Source organism: Coregonus lavaretus (assembly GCF_964263955.1).
Source record: "Coregonus lavaretus genome assembly, chromosome: 39".
NCBI classification, from domain to species: Eukaryota; Metazoa; Chordata; class Actinopteri; order Salmoniformes; family Salmonidae; genus Coregonus; species Coregonus lavaretus.
In genome coordinates, this window is record NC_140026.1 from 10,837,299 (window position 1) to 10,855,776 (window position 18,478).

The 18,478-nt window shown below is 46.8% G+C and overlaps 1 protein-coding gene across 1 annotated transcript; it reads left to right on the forward strand.

Moving 5' to 3' along the window:
* Nucleotides 1–180: 180 nt before the first annotated feature.
* On the forward strand, nucleotides 181–17,988 carry LOC311112706 (pyruvate carboxylase, mitochondrial-like; the record flags this gene model as incomplete). The annotated part of the gene is made up of 5 exons (XM_084155836.1): nucleotides 181–288; nucleotides 6,242–6,359; nucleotides 7,321–7,388; nucleotides 17,432–17,515; nucleotides 17,971–17,988. The coding sequence occupies exons 1-5, from the start codon at nucleotides 265–267 to the stop codon at nucleotides 17,986–17,988; spliced, it is 312 nt and encodes a 103-aa protein (XP_084011962.1). The 5' UTR covers nucleotides 181–264.
* Nucleotides 17,989–18,478: the final 490 nt, after the last annotated feature.

Sequence of the window (18,478 nt, forward strand, 5' to 3'; positions counted from 1 at the left end):
GAATCCAGGCTGTCTCAACATTCATATCTGTCTTCTCTCTCTCTCTCTCTCTCTCTCTATCTCTCTCTCTCTCTCTCTCTCTCTCTCTCTCTCTCTCTCTCTCTCTCTCTCTCTCTCTCTCTCTCTCTCTCTCCCTGTCTAGGTGTACCAGTGGTTCCCGGGACAGATGCTCCTATATGTTCTGTGGATGAAGCCAGGGTGTTTTCTGAGACCCATGGGTTCCCAATCATCTTTAAAGCTGCGTATGGAGGAGGAGGACGAGGCATGAGAGTGGTTAAAGAGTACGAGGTGAGGATGCACACACACACACATGCAGGCACACACACACACAGACACACACACACAGGTGAATGGTTTTCCTGTGATCTTTAAAGCAGTGTACGGAGACAGAGAACGAGGGATGAGGGTGGAAAACGAGGTGAGGACAGTGTATTTGTGTGTGTGTGTGTGTGTGTGTGTGTGTGTGTGTGTGTGTGTGTGTGTGTTTAGAAGGATTAGAAACACAGGTCAGGTGTGTGTGTTTGTGTGTGATGAATTCCTTGGCATTCCACTTGCTGCCAATAAAATGAAAGCCCTAGAAATCACTCTAGGACTTGTAGAGTCTGTGTATTCACTTCTAGTTTAGTTTAGAATACACACACACACACTCGGCTCTCTCAGAGAGAGAGGGAGAGAGAGAGAGAGGGGGGAGAGAGAGAGAGGGAGAGAGAGCAGGGGGAGAGAGCGAGGGAGAGAGGGGGGAGAGAGAGAGAAAGAGAGGGAGGGGGAGAGAGGGAGAGAGAGAGGGGGAGAGAAGGAGAGAGAGAGAAAGCGAGAGGGGAGGGAGAGAGAGAGAGAAAGCGAGAGGGGGGGAGAGAGAGAGAGCGAGAAAGAGAGAAACAACTCATCAATCAGAACCTCAGAGAATGAATGACAGACGAATAATAGAGAGAAAGAAGATATCATTTTGTATTAATAGTATAAACACACACTGTGTCCAAATACTTATGTAAATAAGGTATTTCTGTTTTATTTTTAATTAATTTGCGAACATTTCTAAAAACCTGTTTTTTTCGCTTTGTCATTATGGGGTATTGTGTGTAGATTGATGAGGGACATTTTTTCCTGAATAAGGCTGTAACATATCAAAATGTGGAAAACGTGAAGGGGTCTGAATATTATCCAAATGCACTGTATAGGGACCTAACAGCATAGGCAGGGATCCCCTCGATGTCCAGGGGAGACGGCGGGAGTCGTGGGGGACGGAATCAGCCAAGGAACCTGGAACCACTGGCCTAAGGAGGGAAACATGAAAGGAAGGGGAGATCCGGTAGTTGGTGGGGAGTTTGAGACTTACCTCGTTGATCATCCAGAGGACCTTGAAGGGCCCCACAAACCGGGGGCTCAGCTTCCGGCAGGGCAGGCGGAGTGGGAGGTTCCTGGTGGAGAGCCAGATGCCGATCACCAGGATGGAACACTGGAGCCTCACTGCGGTGGCGGTCCGCCTGATCCTTCTGACGGCGTTCCACACCTGCTCATGCTCGCCGGAACTACTCAACCACTGCATCCACTGCAGGGGCCTCGGTCTGGCTCAGAGTCCACGGAGCCAGGGCTGGCTGATATCCCAGGGCGCACTGGAAGGGAGTGTCAAAGTGAGTTCTGGGCGTATTCCGCCCAGGGATGGAACCGGGCCCACTCACCTCCCCAGGTCCAGTCCTCTCCACCTGCCCGTTGGACTGAGACCGGTACACGGATGTGACGCTGACCGTGACCCCCCAGCTTCTCCATAAAGGATTTCCAGACCCGCGACGTGAACTGGGGACCACGGTCAGAAAAGATGTCCTCCGGAAGGCCATAGTACCGGAAGACCTGCTGGAACGGTGCCTCAGCAACCTGGAGAGCGATAGCGACTCCAGAGAGAGGGATACAACGACAGGATTTAGAGAATCTGTCAATAACAACCATAATAGTGGTGAAACCATCAGAGAGGGGGAAGATCAGTTACAAAGTCTATGGACAAATGTGACCAGGGCCGCTGAGGCACGGGAAGGGGAAGTAGTTTCCCTGCTGGAGCGTTCCGGGGAGATTTGGACATGTGGAGTTGACACGGTGGGTGACGTCCTACGCCAAGGTGGGCCACCAGTACTTTTCAGAGAGGGATTGGATGGTGCGGGTGAAACCTGGGTGTCCAGCGGCGAGGGATGTGTGTGCCCAGGTTACCAGCCGATTCCCTGTGGGAATGTACAGTTGAAGTCGGACGTTTACATACACCTTAGCCAAACACAGGTAGCTTAGTGGTTAAGAGCGTAGTGCCAGTAACCGAAAGGTCGCTGGTTCTAATCCCCGAGCCGACTAGGTGAAAAATCTGTCGATGTGCCCTTGAGCAAGGCACTTAACCCTAATAGCTCCTGTAAGTCGCTCTGGATGAGAGCGTCTGCTAAATGACGTAAATGTACATTTCAACTCATTTTTTCACAATTCCTGACATTTAAAATTCCCTGTCTTAGGTCAGTTAGGATCACCACTTTATTTTAAGAATGTGAAATGTCAGAATAATAGTAGAGGGAATTATTTATTTCAGCTTTTATTTATTTCATCACATTCCCAGTGGGTCAGAAGCTTACATACACTCAATTAATATTTGGTAACATTGCCTTTAAATTGTTTAACTTGGGTCAAACGATTCGGGTAGCCTTCCACAAGCTTCCCACAATAAGTTGGGTGAATTTTGGCCCATTCCTCCTGACAGAGCTGGTGTAACTGAGTCAGGTTTGTAGGCCTCCTTGCTCGCACACGTTTTTTCAGGTCTACCCACACATTTTCTATAGGATTGAGGTCAGGGCTTTGTGATGGCCACTCCAATACCTTGACTTATTTGTCCTTAAGCCATTTTGCCACAACTTTGGAAGTATGCATGGGGTCATTGTCCATTTGGAAGACCCATTTGCGACCCAGCTTTAACTTCCTGACTGATGTCTTGAGATGTTGCTTCAATATATCCACACAATTTTCCTTCCTCGTGATGCCATCTATTTTGTGAAGTGCACCAGTCCCTCCTGCAGCAAAGCACCCACACAGCATGAGGCTGCCACCCCCTTGCTTCACGGTTGGGATGGTGTTCTTCGGCTTGCAAGCACCCCCTTTTTCTTCCAAACATAACGATGCTCATTATGGCCAAACAGTTCTATTTTTGTTTCATCAGACCAGAGGACATTTCTCCAAAAAGTACAATCTTTGTCCCCATGTGCAGTTGCAAACCGTAGTCTTGCTTTTTTATGGTGGTTTTGGAGCAGTGGCTTCTTCCTTGCTGAGCGGCCTTTCAGGTTATGTTGATATAGGACTCGTTTTACTGTGGACATAGATACTTTTGTACCTGTTTCCTCCAGCATCTTCACAAGGTCCTTTGCTTTTGTTCTGGAATTGATTTGCACTTTTCGCACCAAAGTACGTTCATCTCTAGGAGACAAAACGTGTCTCCTTCCTGAGCGGTATGGTGTTTATACCTGCGTACTATTGTTTGTACAGATGAACGTGGTACCTTCAGGCGTTTGGAAATTGCTCCCAAGGATGAACCAGACTTGTGGAGGTCTTGGCTGATTTCTTTTGATTTTCCCATGATGTCAAGCAAAGAGGCACTGAGTTTGAAGGTAGGCCTTGAAGGATTACTTTATCCTATCCCAGGTATTCCTTAAAGAGGTGGGGTTTCAAATGTCTCCGGAATTATGTCCGAGTGTTGGAGTGCTGACCCCTGGCTATCCATAAAATAATAAAACAACAAAATCATGCCATCTGGTTTGCTTAATATAAGGAATGTGAAATTATTAGAGGACTGGCGGGCACTCACAGGGCCCTCAACCGGCGTGGAACCACAGGGTACGGGAAAGCAGGTCCTCCGGCATTCTGGTCCCCAGTCGGTACTTTTCATACTCGACCATGTGATGGTGGGATTATGACGTTGGAGCCACGGGAGGCAGAGGTGTACAGGTGCCGAGGTGATGAAGAAGCGTAGGCTTTCCTGGTGCATGGGTCCTACGGTGAGGGTGAGTGGTGCGGTGATGTGCGTAACTGTGCCGGATCCCAATGGTCGTGTGTCCAGAGCTTGGATAGGAAAAGGAGAGGAGAGCGGGTATGAGATTAAGTTCAGGGAGGAGGCGAGGGCCTGGTCGATGAATTTCCCCGCAGCACCGGAGTCCACTAGAGCTGTAGAGACAACACTTGAGGGACAGCCAGCGAAATAGGAACCGTAAAAGGGTTTGGTGGAAAACAATGAAAATGGGATACTCACGCCTGGGCCGGCCCTCTACTCTAGTGGACCCCGGGTTAGGGCGCACCGGACACCACAGAAGCTGGTGCCCCTCCTGGTCGCAATAGGGAGGCAGAGCCCCAGCTGTCTCCGGCGACGCCGCTCTGCCGTGGAGAAGTGTGTGGCCCCTACCTCCGTGGGTTCAGGTTCTGCCTCAGGACATCCAAAAGGAGGGAGGCGAGTGGCGAGGTGGACACTGGTGCTCCCGCAGAAGGTTATCCAGACGGGATGGCCATCGAGATGAGAGCTTCCAAGAAAATATTGTCATCCTGACATGCCAACTCTGTCTGGACCTCCTCGTTGCAGTCCACTGCAGAGTAGAGTGCCGAGCGCCGGCTCATTCCATCCGCTGGAAGCTGCCACAGTCCGAAAGATGAAGGCGTACTCAGCAGCGGTCTGGGCACTCTTCCGGAGCTGGAAACCTCTGGAGGTCGAAGAGCCATGAACCTCTCATAGGACCCCAGCTCCTCCTCTCCTCTCTCCCAGAAGGCCGTAGCGGTCAGCAGGGAAATTACAGTGGCAACCTTTGACCTCTTGGTGGTCGGGGCTACCGTCTGATAGGCGAAATAGAGGGAGCACTGGGAGTAGGAAAGCCACGGCATTTCGATGGAGTGCCGTAATATTTATCCTGAAGGGATAGTTGGGCATCGCTGACCTGGGCGGGCTGGGGGGCTGGCTCACTGTGATGACCCGTGGTAGGAGGCCCTCTGATAGGGGAATGGAGAACCTCGCTGGTGGTGTCGAGGCGGTGGAGTACGCGGAGGACCTCCTTCGTGGCCGTACCCAGTTTCACCAGCTGGTCGTGGTATTGATGGAGTAGATGACCTTGTTCGACCTTGTTCGTTAACCGTCTGGACGAGGGTAAATCTTCTGCTGCTTCCATACTGTTGAAGTGTTATTCTGTAACGTATACGCCGGGAGTCAGGAAACAGGTGCAGAAGGTAATTTTAATAAATAACAGATGCAGATCAACAAACGTGCGGCGCATGCAGAACGTGAGAGAAAACAATAACACCTAGTGACTGAAGACAACTGAGGGCTAAATAAAGGGGGAGTAATCAAGGAGTGATGAAGTCCAGGTGTGCCTCATGATGAGGCACAGGTGTGCGTAATGATGGTTGCCAGGTGTGAAAAATGATGGGTTGCCAGGACCGGGGGTTAGTGGACCAGCGACGTCGAGCGCCGGAGCGGGGGAGCGGGAGAAGACGTGACTGATATATTGTTGGTGGATGTTTGGGTGTATTTTCTGAATAATAGTAGATATATTATTGATGCATGTTTGGGTGTATATTCTGAATAATAGTAGATATATTATTGATGCATGTTTGGGTGTATATTCTGAATAATAGTAGATATATTATTGATGGATGTCTGTTTATATTCAGAATCCAGCAGGTAGCTTAGTGGTTAAGAGCGTTGTGCCAGTAACCGAAAGGTTGCTGGTTCTAATCCCTGAGCCGACTAGGTGAAAAATCTGTAGATGTGCCCTTGAGCAAGGCACTTAACCCTAATTGCTCCTGTAAGTCGCTCTGGATAAGAGTGTCTGCTAAATGACTAAAAATAAAATAAAGTATTGTTGTAAGTTACTAGGAATTGTTCTTAGGGGGAAAGTATTGTTGTAAATTACTAGGAATCCTTGGGGGGATGTTATGCATAAGTTGTAACTTATGCATAACTCATTCATATGTTGGTATATCGATTGAATGCTTGATTGATTGACTGACGGATGGAAGGATGGATGGATAGATTGATGCGTAGGTCGGTCGGTAGGTAGGTAAAGTCTTTGACTAACTATTGATTTACTTGATTTATTGATGTATGTATTGTTTGATTGATTGATTGACTATCTCTTCTAGGAACTGAAGTTGAACTCCCAGAGAGCGTACTCTGAAGCCCTGACTAACTATTGATTGATAGATTGTTTGGTTTACTGATTGGTTGACTTGATTATATTAACAGGAACTGGAGGAGAACTACCACAGGGCCTACTCTGAGGCTCTGACAGCGTTTGGGAACGGAGCTCTGTTTATAGAGAAGTTCATCGAGAAACCACGACACATAGAAGTTCAGATCCTAGGTAAGAGTGTACGTTTGTATGCATGCATGTGATTGTGTGTGTGTGTGTGTGTGTGTGTGTGAGAGAGAGAGAGAGTTGGTATAGAGTTGTATAGTCATTATTCTGCCTCATTATAGATTAATTTGTAATTGGAGAGAATGTCGATATTACAGAGTTGGAATTGAACTTGGCTGCAAATTGCTGTGTGTGTGTGTGTGTGTGTGTGTGTGTGTGTGTAAATACCAGCCCCTCGTGGAACGCTTGGACAACCTCGTGTAGGTGCAAGCTGGTGGCTCTGATATTTGGCAGTCTCAGCTTGCAGTGTGTGGCCTCCAGATTGCGGGATTTACAAAAAACTAGGGCAAAGCAGTTGGCTAGGTACTGCTCTGTTTCGGCTGTCGTGGGCAGCCTAGCTGTTAGGAGAAGGAGGTGATTTCTGTACCCTTGAGTGCCATGAATACAGAGACCTTTGAAATGTTTGGATCCTTTTTTTGTACATTTGATTGGTGGATTCAAATAAAGTATCTAAAATGTGTGTGTGTGTGTGTGTGTGTGTGTGTGTGTATGTGTGTCTGGGGACATTAATTTGTGTCTAAAGGGCAAGTTTGGGATATAAATTACCCCCAAAAAACTCTCCTCTTCTCTTCTCTTCTCTTCTCTTCTCTTCTCTTCTCTTCTCTTCTCTTCTCTTCTCTTCTCTTCTCTTCTCTTCTCTTCTCTTCTCTTCTCTTCTCTTCTCTTCTCTTCTCTTCTCTTCTCTTCTCTTCTCTTCTCTTCTCTTCTCTTCTCCCTCCCTCTCTCTCTCTCTCTCTCCCTCCTCTCTCTCTCTCTCTCTCTCTCTCTCTCTCTCTCTCTCCTCTCTCTCTCTCTCTCTCTCTCTCTCTCTCTCTCTCTCTCTCTCTCTCTGTGTGTCTCTCTCTCTCTCTCTCTCTCTCTCTCTCTCTCTCGCTCTCTCTCTCGCTCTCGCTCTCTCCATCCCCAGGTGATAAGTATGGGAACATAATACATCTCTATGAGAGAGACTGTTCCATCCAGAGAAGACATCAGAAGGTATCTATACATAAAAACACCAGTCTCAACGTCAACGGTGAAGAGGCGACTCCAGGATGCTGACCTTCAGAGTTGCAAAGAAAAAGCCATATCTCAGGCTGGCCAATAAAAAGAAAATATTAAGATGGGCAAAAGAACACAGACACTGGACTTTTTCTTTGCAACTCTGCCTAGAAGGTCAGCATCCCGGAGTCACCTCTTCACTGTTGACGTTGAGACTGTTTTTTTGCGGGTAATATTTAATGAAGCTGCCAGTTGAGGACCTGTGAGGCGTCTGTTTCTCAAACTAGACACTCTAATGTATTTGTCCTCTTGCTCAGTTGTGCACCGGGGCCTACCACTCCTCTTTCTATTCTGGTTAGAGCCAGTTTGCACTGTTCTGTGAAGGGAGTAGTACACAGCGTTGTACGAGATCTTCAGTTTCTTGGCAATTTCTCGCATGGAATAGCCTTAATTTCTCAGAACAAGAATAGACTGACGAGTTTCAGAAGAAAGTTATTTGTTTCTGGCCATTTTACGCCTGTAATCAAACCCACAATTACTGATGCTCCAGATACTCAACTAGTCTCAAGGCCAGTTTTGTTGGTTCTTTAATCAGCACAGCAGTTTTCAGCTGTGCTAACATAATTGCAAAATAGTTTTCTAGTGATCAATTAGCCTTTTCAAATGATAAACTTGGATTAGTAAACACAACGTGCCATTGGAACACAGGACTGATGGTTGCTGATAATGGGCCTCTGTATGCCTATGTAGATATTCCATTAAAAATCAGCCGTCTCCAGCTACAATAGCCATTTACAACATTTGCAATGTCTACACTGTATTTCTGATAAATTTGATGTTATTTTAATGGACAAAAAACAAGAACTTTCGAAAACAAGAACATTTCTAAGTGACCCCAAACTTTTGAACAGTGGTGTATATACAGTTGAAGTCGGAAGTTTACATACACTTAGGTTGGAGTCATTAAAACTTGTTTTTCAACCACTCCACAAATTTCTTGTTAACAAACTATAGTTTTGGCAAGTCGGTTAGGACATCTACTTTGTGCATGACACAAGTAATTTTTCCAACAATTGTTTACAGACAGATTATTTCACTTATAATTCACTGTATCACAATTCCAGTGGGTCAGAAGTTTACATACACTAAGTTGACTGTGCCATTAAACAGAAAATTCCAGAAAATGATGTAATGGCTTTAGAAGCTTCTGATAGGCTAATTGGCATAATTTGAGTCAATTGGAGGTGTACCTGTGGATGTATTTCAAGGCCTACCTTCAAACTCCGTGCCTCTTTGCTTGACATCATGGGGAAATCAGAAAATAAATTGTAGACCTCCACAAGTCTGGTTCATCCTTGGGAGAAGTTTCCAAATGCCTGAAGGTACCACGTTCATCTGTACAAACAATAGTACACAAGTATAAACACCATGGGACCACGCAGCCGTCATACTGCTCAGGAAGGAGACGCGTTCTGTCTCCTAGAGATGAACGTACTTTGGTGCGAAAAGTGCAAATCAATCCCAGAACAACAGCAAAGGACCTTGTGAAGATGCTGGAGGAAACAGGTACAAAAGTATCTATGTCCACGGTAAAACGAGCCCTATATCAACATAACCTGAAAGGCCGCTCAGCAAGGAAGAAGCCACTGCTCCAGAACCGCAATAAAAAAGCCGGACTACGGTTTACAAATGCACATGGGGACAAAGATTGTACTTTTTGGAGAAATGTCCTCTGGTCTGATGAAACAAAAATATAACTGTTTGGCCATAATGAGCATCGTTATGTTTGGAGGAAAAAGGGGGTTCTTGCAAGCCGAAGAACACCATCCCAACCGTGAAGCACATGGGTGGCAGCATCATGCTGTGTGGGTGCTTTGCTGCAGGAGGGACTGGTTCACTTCACAAAATAGATGGTGTAGTATCTAAACAGTTTATGATTTTGCTGACGTTTGCAAATGGTGTGTTAGAGGAACTTGGCTCTGCTTGCGGAAACATCTGGAAAACATTACTACATAGGTTTCTTGGAATAGAGGAGAGTCTACTATGTAGAGGCCAGGGATTGGTCTATTAAAATCACGCCATATTATGTTACATAGGATATAAATACCATGTTTTGTACAAAGGACGGGGAGAATAATACTTTTTTGAGATTGGGCAGATGTTCTCCAAACATTCTGCAGATGTCTGTAAATTGACGCTGGAACCCTTTGATATAAATACACTTTTGTAATCAAAGTACAGTGTAAGCGGACTTCTTATCATCACAGCATAGATCAGCATCGTTGTTTCTGACACCACAATGGCATCATGAGGAACTTAAATGATGTGGATATATTGAAGCAACATCTCAAGACATCAGTCAGGAAGTTAAAGCTTGGTCGCAAATGGGTCTTCCAAATGGACAATGACCCCAAGCACACTTCCAAAGTTGTGGCAAAATGGCTTAAGGACAACAAAGTCAAGGTATTGGAGTGGCCATCACAAAGCCCTGACCGCAATCCTATAGAAAATATGTGGTAAGAACTGAAAAAGCGTGTGCGATCAAGGAGGCCTTCAAACCTGACTCAGTTACACCAGCTCTGTCAGAAGGAATGGGCCAGAATTCACCCAACTTATTGTGGGAAGCTTGTGGAAGGCTACCCAAAACGTTTGACCCAAGTTAAACAATTTAAAGGCAATGCTACCAAATACCAATTGAGTGTATGTAGGCTTCTGACCCACTGGGAATGTGATGAAAGAAATAAAAGCTGAAATAAATCATTTTTTCTACTATTATTCTGACATTTCACATTCTTAAAAGAAAGTGGTGATCCTAACTGACCTAAAACAGGGAATTTTTACTAGGATTAAATGTCAGGAATTGTGAAAAACTGAGTTTAAATGTATTTGGCTAAGGTGTATGTAAACTTCCAACTTCAACTGTATACTACCAGTCAAAAGTTTGGACACACCTACTCATTCAAGGGTTTTTCTTTATTTTTTACATTGTAGAATAAAAATGAAGACATCAAAACAATGAATAAACACATTTGGAATCATGTAGTAACCAAAAAAGTGTTAAACAAAGCAAAATATATTTTATATTTGAGATTCTTCAAATAGCCACCCTTTGCCTTGATGACAGCTTTGCACTCTCTTGGCATTGTCCCAACCAGCTTCATGAGGTAGTCACCTGGAATGCATTTCAATTAACATGTGTGCCTTCTTAAAAGTTAATGTGTGGAATTTCTTTCCTTCTTAATGCGTTTGAGCCAATCAGTTGTGTTGTGACAAGGTAGGGGGGGGGGTATACAGAAGATAGCCCTATTTGGTAAAAGACCAAGTCCATATTGTGGCAAGAACAGCTCAAATAAGCAAAGAGAAACGACAGTGCATCATTACTTTAAGACATGAAGGTCAGTCAATATGGAACATTTCAAGACTTTTAAAGTTTCTTAAAGTGCAGTCTCAAAAACCATCAAGCGCTATGATGAAACTGGCTCTCCTGAGGACCGCCACAGGAATGGAAGACCCAGAGTTACCTCTGCTGCAGAGGATAAGTTCATTAGAGTTACCAGCTTCAGAAATTGCAGCCCAAATAAATGCTTTACAGAGTTCAAGTAACAGACACATCTCAACATCAACTGTTCAGAGGGGACTGTGTGAATCAGGCCTTCATGGTCGAATTGCTGCAAAGAAACCACTACTAAAGGACACCAATCGCGACGAGTACTGATATACGAAGAGGCAGGACGCAGATGCAGGAATTAACAAGGTCAAGGTTTACTTAATAATGAGAAAGAGAATAACAAAGAGAGAGTAAACGACACGACCCTTAACAATCACACACAACACAATACAGAACAGTCCAGGGCTAAATAGGGGTGGTGATGAGAGGACCAGGAACCACCGGCCTGAGGAGAGACACATGAAAAGTGGGTGAGATACGGTAGTGAGGGGGAAGGAGCAGCCGGTATGATACTTCATTTATCCGGCGGAGGACATTAAACGGCCCCACAAAGCCAGACACGATCACCAGGCTGGAATACAGGGGCCTCACTGCGGTGGCAGTCGGCTTGGTCCTTCCAAGCCAGGCGGATGTCTTCGTCCAAACGACAGATGCAACGATGAGAGATGAGGGCAGGATCCCCCAGATCCTTCCTTTCTCCAGTATGGTGCATCCTGGAGAGTGCGTCAGCTTTCACATTCTGGGATCCTGGGCTGTAGGACAGAATGAATTGAAAGCGAGTATGAAATTGGGCCCACCTGGCTTGACGTGAGTTCATCTGTTTTGCTGCCAGTATGTTCTCCAAATTCCGGTGGTCAGTAAGAATCCGGAATGGATGGTCTGCGCCCTCCAGCCAGTGTCTCCATTCCTCCAGAGCGAGGACCACCGCCAACAGCTCCCTGTCTCCAACTCCATGGTTCCTCTCTGTGGGGGTAAGTTTTGTAGACAAAAAGGCACAGGGATATATTTTCTCTGGCATACCGTGTCGCTGGGAGAGGACCGCACCCACACCCTCCTCCGATGTGTTCACCTCCAGGATGAAAGGACGAGATGGATCTGGGGTTTTTAGGATGGGCGCTGTGGTGAACCTCTCCTTCAGCCTCTTGAAGGCAGCGTCAGCCGCAGGGTTCCAGGCCAGCTTTTGTGGCCCACCCTTAAGGAGAGAGGTGAGCGGGGCGGCTATGGAGCTAAAGGACCTGATGAAACGCCGGTAGAAATTGGCAAAGACCAGGAAGCTCTGTAGGCCCTTGATGGTGGTGGGAACTGGACATGACCTGATGGCGTCCGTCTTAACTCCTTCCATGAACACCCCCTGAGGACTGATGCTGTATCCCAGGAAGGAGATGGCCTGTTGGTGGAATTCACATTTCTCCCCCTTCACCAACAGGCTGTGTTCCCGGAGGCCGAGTAGGACAGCTCAGATGTCCCTGACATGCTCCTTGAACGTAGCCGAGTAGATCAGGATATCGTCAATGTACACCACCACCTGTCTACTCAGCATGTCCCGGAACACGTCATTGATGAAAGATTGGAACACCGAAGGTGTGTTGGTGTGACCATAGGGCATGACGCAGTATTCATAGTGGCCTGAGGTAGTGCTGAATGCCATCTTCCACTCGTCTCCTTCCCGGATTCGGATCAGGTTGTAGGCACTCCTCAGGTCCAACTTGGTAAAGTACCGGGCCCCTCGTAGCTGCTCGATGGCCGACGGAACCAGAGGGAGGGGGTACCGGTACTTGGTGGTGACTGCGTTCAGCCCCCTGTAGTCAATGCATGGTTTCAGTCCTCCGTCTTTTTTGGCCACGAAGAAGAAGCTGGTGGAGGCAGGAGAGGTAGAGCATCTGATGAACCCCTGTTTCAGGGTCTCCGCCACATACTTCTCCATGGCCTCAGTCTCTGCCATGGAAAGGGGGTAAATGCGACTCTTTGGGGGGTGTTGTCCCTCCAGTAGGTCAATGGCGCAGTCCCAGGGCCTGTGAGGAGGGAGACACGTAGCCTTTGATGAAGAGAAGACATCGGAGAGATCTGCGTACTCACGTAGGATGTTGGGCTGGAGTGAGGCAGGTCTTCCGGCATGAGGTGGACCAGGCTGTGATCCTCTTGGTGATCCAATTGATGGCGGGGTTGTGTAGTCTGAGCCAGGGCAATCCCAAGACGATCCGGTGAAGGGGTGACGTGACGATGTGGAATGACAGCTCCTCGTGGTGCTCCGGTAGGGTGGGAATGGTGATGGTGATGGGGAGAGTGACGTGCGTAATGGTGCCTGATCCAAGGGGTTTATTGTCCAGTGAGGTGACGTGTAGCGGAGATAGCAGTGGCACGGTGGGAAACCCCCATTCAGAGACCAGCTCCCTATCTATAAGGTTCCCCGCTGATCCGGAATCTATCATTGCGGTAGAAATGGAAGATAAGGAATAACCAGTCACCGTTATGGGAACTAAAAACAATGGTTTTGTGATAGGAGTGGTCCTCTGTAGCTCAATTGGTGGAGCATGGCGCTTGTAACGCCAGGGTAGTGGGTTCGATCCCTGGGACCAACCATACGTAAAAATGTATGCACACATGACTGTAAGTCGCTTTGGATAAAAGCGTCTGCTAAATGGCATATTATTATATATTATTATGACGTAACACTCACGGAGTGGCTACGGGAGTCAAACCACCTAGATAGGGAGCCCCCAGGAGATCTGTGGTCCGTGGTGGTGTAGGGGATGCTGCCCACCTCCATGGGTGAGGACTCGGAAGCAGGGCGGCTTCCATAGATCAGATGGGGTGAGCGTCGAGGCTCCGGGAGGTGTTGGGAACGTCGTCTCTCTCTCAACATGTCGTCAAGACAGATGGACTGGGTGATGAGGGGTATCAAGGTCCATCTCATCGTCCCGGCATGCGAGTTCCGTCTTAATGTCCTCTCGTAAGCCTCTCCTGAAGGCCGTGCGCAGAGCACGCTCATTCCAGCCGGAAGACGCCGCCACCGTGCAAAAGCTCAGAGCGTACTCGGACGCGGGCCCCTCTCTCTGTTGTAGATGGAGGAGACGCTCACCCCCGTCCTTTCCCTCCATGGGAACCGAGTGAGGAAGGTGGGGTAGGGAAGCGCCACTGCCTCCTCTCCTTCCCAGACTGCCGTGGCCCAATCCAGCGCCTTTCCTTTAAGTAGCGAGATCACCAGCGCTATCCTGGCTTGGTCAGATGGATATGCCCTAGGCTGACGCGCCAGGTAAAGTGAAACCTGTAGCAGGAAACCGCTACATTTAGTAGTTTTACCATCATAGCGCTCCGGTAGGGCAAGGGTTCCCCGCAGAAGTGGGTGATAGCACGGGAACAGGTGGATTGGATGCACTCGCCGCTCCCTGAGGTGGAACCGGAGCGCTGGGCAGATTATGCAGAGTTTGGAGCACTTCCTGCATGGCGGCGTTCAACTGGGCAAGCTGCTGCTGGTGCTGGTCGAGGCGCTGGGAAACTCCTGCTGCATCCATTTTCGTGAGGTGTGTGATTCTGTGATGAGTACTGATATACGAAGAGGCAGGACGCAGACGCAGGAATTAATAAGGTCAAGGTTTACTTAATAATGAGAAAGAGAATAACAAAGAGAGAGTAAACGACACGACGCTTAACCATCACACACAACATCACCCAGAACAGTCCAGGGCTAAATAGGGGTGGTGATGAGATGATGAGGTGCAGGTGCGCTGGAGGTGATTAGGGTGCGTTGGGTTTCCATTCCGGTGTTGCCGAGGTGGTGCGCTGAGACAGGTGGCTCAGTAGACCGGCGAATCCGAGCGCCGGAGGGGAGCAACGGGAGGAGACGTGACACCAATAAGAAGAAGAGACCTGCTTGGGCCAAGAAACACGAGCAATGGACATTAGACAGGTGGACATTTTTCCTTTGGTCTGGAGTCCAAATTGGAGATTTTTGGTTCCAACCGCCGTGTCTTTGTGAGACGCGGTGTGGGTGAACGGATGATCTCCGCACGTGTATTTCCCACCGTAAAGCATGGAGGAGGAGGTGTTATGGGGTGGGGGTGCTTTGCTGGTGACACTGTCTGTGATTTACTTAGAATTCAAGGCACACTTAACCAGCATGGCTACAACAGCATTCTGCAGCGATTCGCCATCCCATCTGGTTTGGGCTTAGTGGGACTATCATTTGTTTTTCAACAGGATAATGACCCAACACACCTCCAGGCTGTGTAAGGGCTATTTTACCAAGAAGGAGAGTGATGGAGTGCTGCATCAGATGACCTGGCCTCCACAATCCTCCGACCTCAACCCAATTGAGATGGTTTGGGATGAGTCGGACTGCAGAGTGAAGGAAAAGCAGCCAACAAGTGCTCAGCATATGTGGGAACTCCTTCAAGACTGTTGGAAAAGCATTCCTGGTGAAGCTGGTTGAGAAAATGCCAAGAGTGTGCAAAGCTGTCATAAAGGGTGGCTATTTGAAGAATCTAAAATATAAAATATATTTTGATTTGTTTAACGCTTTTATGGTTACTACATGATTCCATATTTATTATTTCATAGTTTTGATGTCTTCACTATTATTCTACAATGTAGAAAATAGTAAAAATCAAGAAAAAGCCTTGAATGAGTAGGTGTGTCCAAACTTTTGACTGGTACTGTATATACAGTGCATTCGTAAAGTATTCAGACCCCTTCCCTTTTTCCACATTTTGTTACGTTACAACATTATTCTAAAATTGATCAAAAAATTTTTTTCCATCAATCTACAGTCAATACCCAATAATGACAAAGTGAAAACAGGTTTATATAAATTTTTGCAAATCTATTAAATTTTTTTCAACAGTATTCAGCCCCTTTGCTAAGAGACTCGAAGTTGAGCTCAGGTGCATCCTGTTTCCATTGATCATCCTTGAGATGTTTTTACAAATTGATTGGACATGATTTGGAAAGGCACACATCTGTCTATATAAGGTCCCACAGTTGACAGTGCATGCCAGAGCAAAAACCAAGCCATGAGGTCAAAGGAATTATTCGTAGAGCTCCGAGACAGGATTGTGTCGAGGCACGGATCTGGGGAAGGGTACCAAAAATGTCTGCAGCATTGAAGGTCCCTAAGAACACAGTGGCCTCCATCATTCTTAAATGGAAGAAGTTTGGAACCACCAAGACTCTTCCTAGAGCTGGCAGCCCGGCCAAACTGAGCAATCGGGGGATAATGGCCTTGGTCAGGGAGGTGACCAAGAACCCGATGGTCACTCTGACAGCGCTCCAGAGTTCCTCTGTGGAGATGGAAGAACCTTCCAGAAGGACAACCATCTTTGCAGCACTCCACCAATCAGGCCTTTGTTGTAGAGTGGCCAGACGGAAGCCACTCCTCAGTAAAAGGCACATGACAGCCCGCTTGGAGTTTGCCCAAAGGCACCTAAAGGACTCTCAGTCCATGAGAAACAAGATTCTCTGGTCTGATGAAACCAAGATTGAACTCTTTGGCCTGAATGCCAAGCGTCACGTCTGGAGGAAACCTGGCACTATCCCTAATGTGAAGCATGATGGTGGCAGCATCATGCTGTGGGGAGTTTTTTCAGCGGCAGGGACTGGAAGACTAGTCAGGATCGAGGGAAAGATGAACGGAGCAAAGTACAGAAAGTTCCTTGATGAAAATCTGCTCCAGAGCGCTCAGGACCTCAGACTGGGGCGAAGGTTCACCTTCCAACAGGACAACAACCCTAAGCACACAGCCAAGACAACGCAGGAGTGGCTTCGGGACAAGTCTCTCAATGTCCTTGAGTGGCCCAGCCAGAGCCCGGAGTTGAACCCAATCGAACATCTCTGGAGAGACCTGACAATAGCTGTGCAGCGATGCTCCCCATCCAACCTAACAGAGCTTGTGAGGATCTGCAGAGAAAAATGGGAGAAACTCCCCAAATACAGGTGTGCCAAGCTTGTAGCGTCATACCCAAGAAGACTCTGGGCTGTAATTGCTGCCAAAGGTGCTTCAACATAGTACTGAGTAAATGGTCTGAATACATATGGACATTTGATATTACAGTTTTGTATTTGTTTTATAAATATGCCAAAATAATACAAAAACTGTTTTTGCATTGTCATTATGGGGTATTGTGTGTAGATTGATGAGGGGTGGAAAAAACTATCTAATAACTTGTAGAATAAGGCTGTAAAATACAAAATGTGGAACAAGTCAAGGGGTCTGAATACTTTCCAAATGCACTGTATCTATATATAACTATATCTACAGTATATACTGTACATGTTCCTCATTCCTTTACTATTTATTCCTTTAATATATATTCCTTTACTATTTATTACTTATTTGTTATTACTTTACCACATCTTCAGTCTCTTATTTGCTAACGGCTACTTCTCTAATGACATCATATATATTGTATTGTGTTATATATTGTTTGTTTTTTTGGGTCAAAGAATGTTTTTGAGATGTTGTCCTTTAAGTCTTGCTCCTATTTAGCTTTTTTTCTTCTAGTCTTAAAGTCTGTCTCTGTTTAATGAAGGTGTTGTTAATGAAGTTTCATTGAGTTTGAAGGCGGTGTTGTTAACAAAGTTGTGTTGTGTTCTGTAGGTGGTGGAGATCGCCCCTGCGGCCGAACTGGACCCTCGTCTAAGAGACCGACTGACTTCTGACTCTGTCAAACTGGCCAAACAGGTATGGACACATAAACAGACACCGCGCCCCCTTTCTCTCTCTTTGCTGTCCGTTGTACTTGATGCTTCGCTTTTGGTTGGGGTGGGGGGTAATGGTGGGTAAGCGCTGCCTGCCAATGACTGACCTGGCTGCTCTAATGAATCCATCCATAAGTCTGTGAGCGTTTACTCTGCCTGCCTACTAATGACTGACCTGGCGGCTCTGATGAATTTTTCCTTTTCATCTGGCTGCTCAGACATTAATAATAGATATCTCTCTCTATCTAGATGACTGAGGCATCATCCTCTTGTGTGTGTGTGTGTGTGTGTGTGTGTGTGTGTGTGTGTGTGTGTGTGTGTGTGTGTGTGTGTGTGTGTGTGTGTGTGTGTGTGTGTGTGTGTGTGTGTGTGTGTGTGTGTGTGTGAGAAACGGATTTGTTCCATGAACATTACTCAGGCTGTCCTCACATCCTAAAGATCATCATGGAGGTGTAAAAAAAAAGCTGTGGAAATATCCCTGTTTCAATCGCTCTCAACGAAAAATATATATATATATTACATGGATGAAGGGAACAGAGAAGTGAGGGATGGGAGATGTTATAGAGGAGGAGAGGAATTAATGGTGGAGGAGAGAGGGATGGGAGATGTTATAGAGGAGGAGAGGAATTAATGGTGGAGGAGAGAGGGATGGGAGATGTTATAGAGGAGGAGAGGAATTAATGGTGGAGGAGAGAGGGATTGAGGGATTTTGAGGAAAGAGGAAAGAGGAAAGAGTTTGCCTGATGAGGATCTGTGATTTGTGGTTGTCACGCCCTGGCTCGGGGGACTCTCGTATGTTGAGCCAGGGTGTTAGTTTCTATGTTTTGTTGTGGGTCTAGGTTATTGTATTTCTTTGTGTGTGTGACTCCCAATCAGAGGTAACGAGTGTCAGCTGTTGGCTCGTTGTCTCTGATTGGGAGCCATATTTAAACTGTCGGTTTTCACT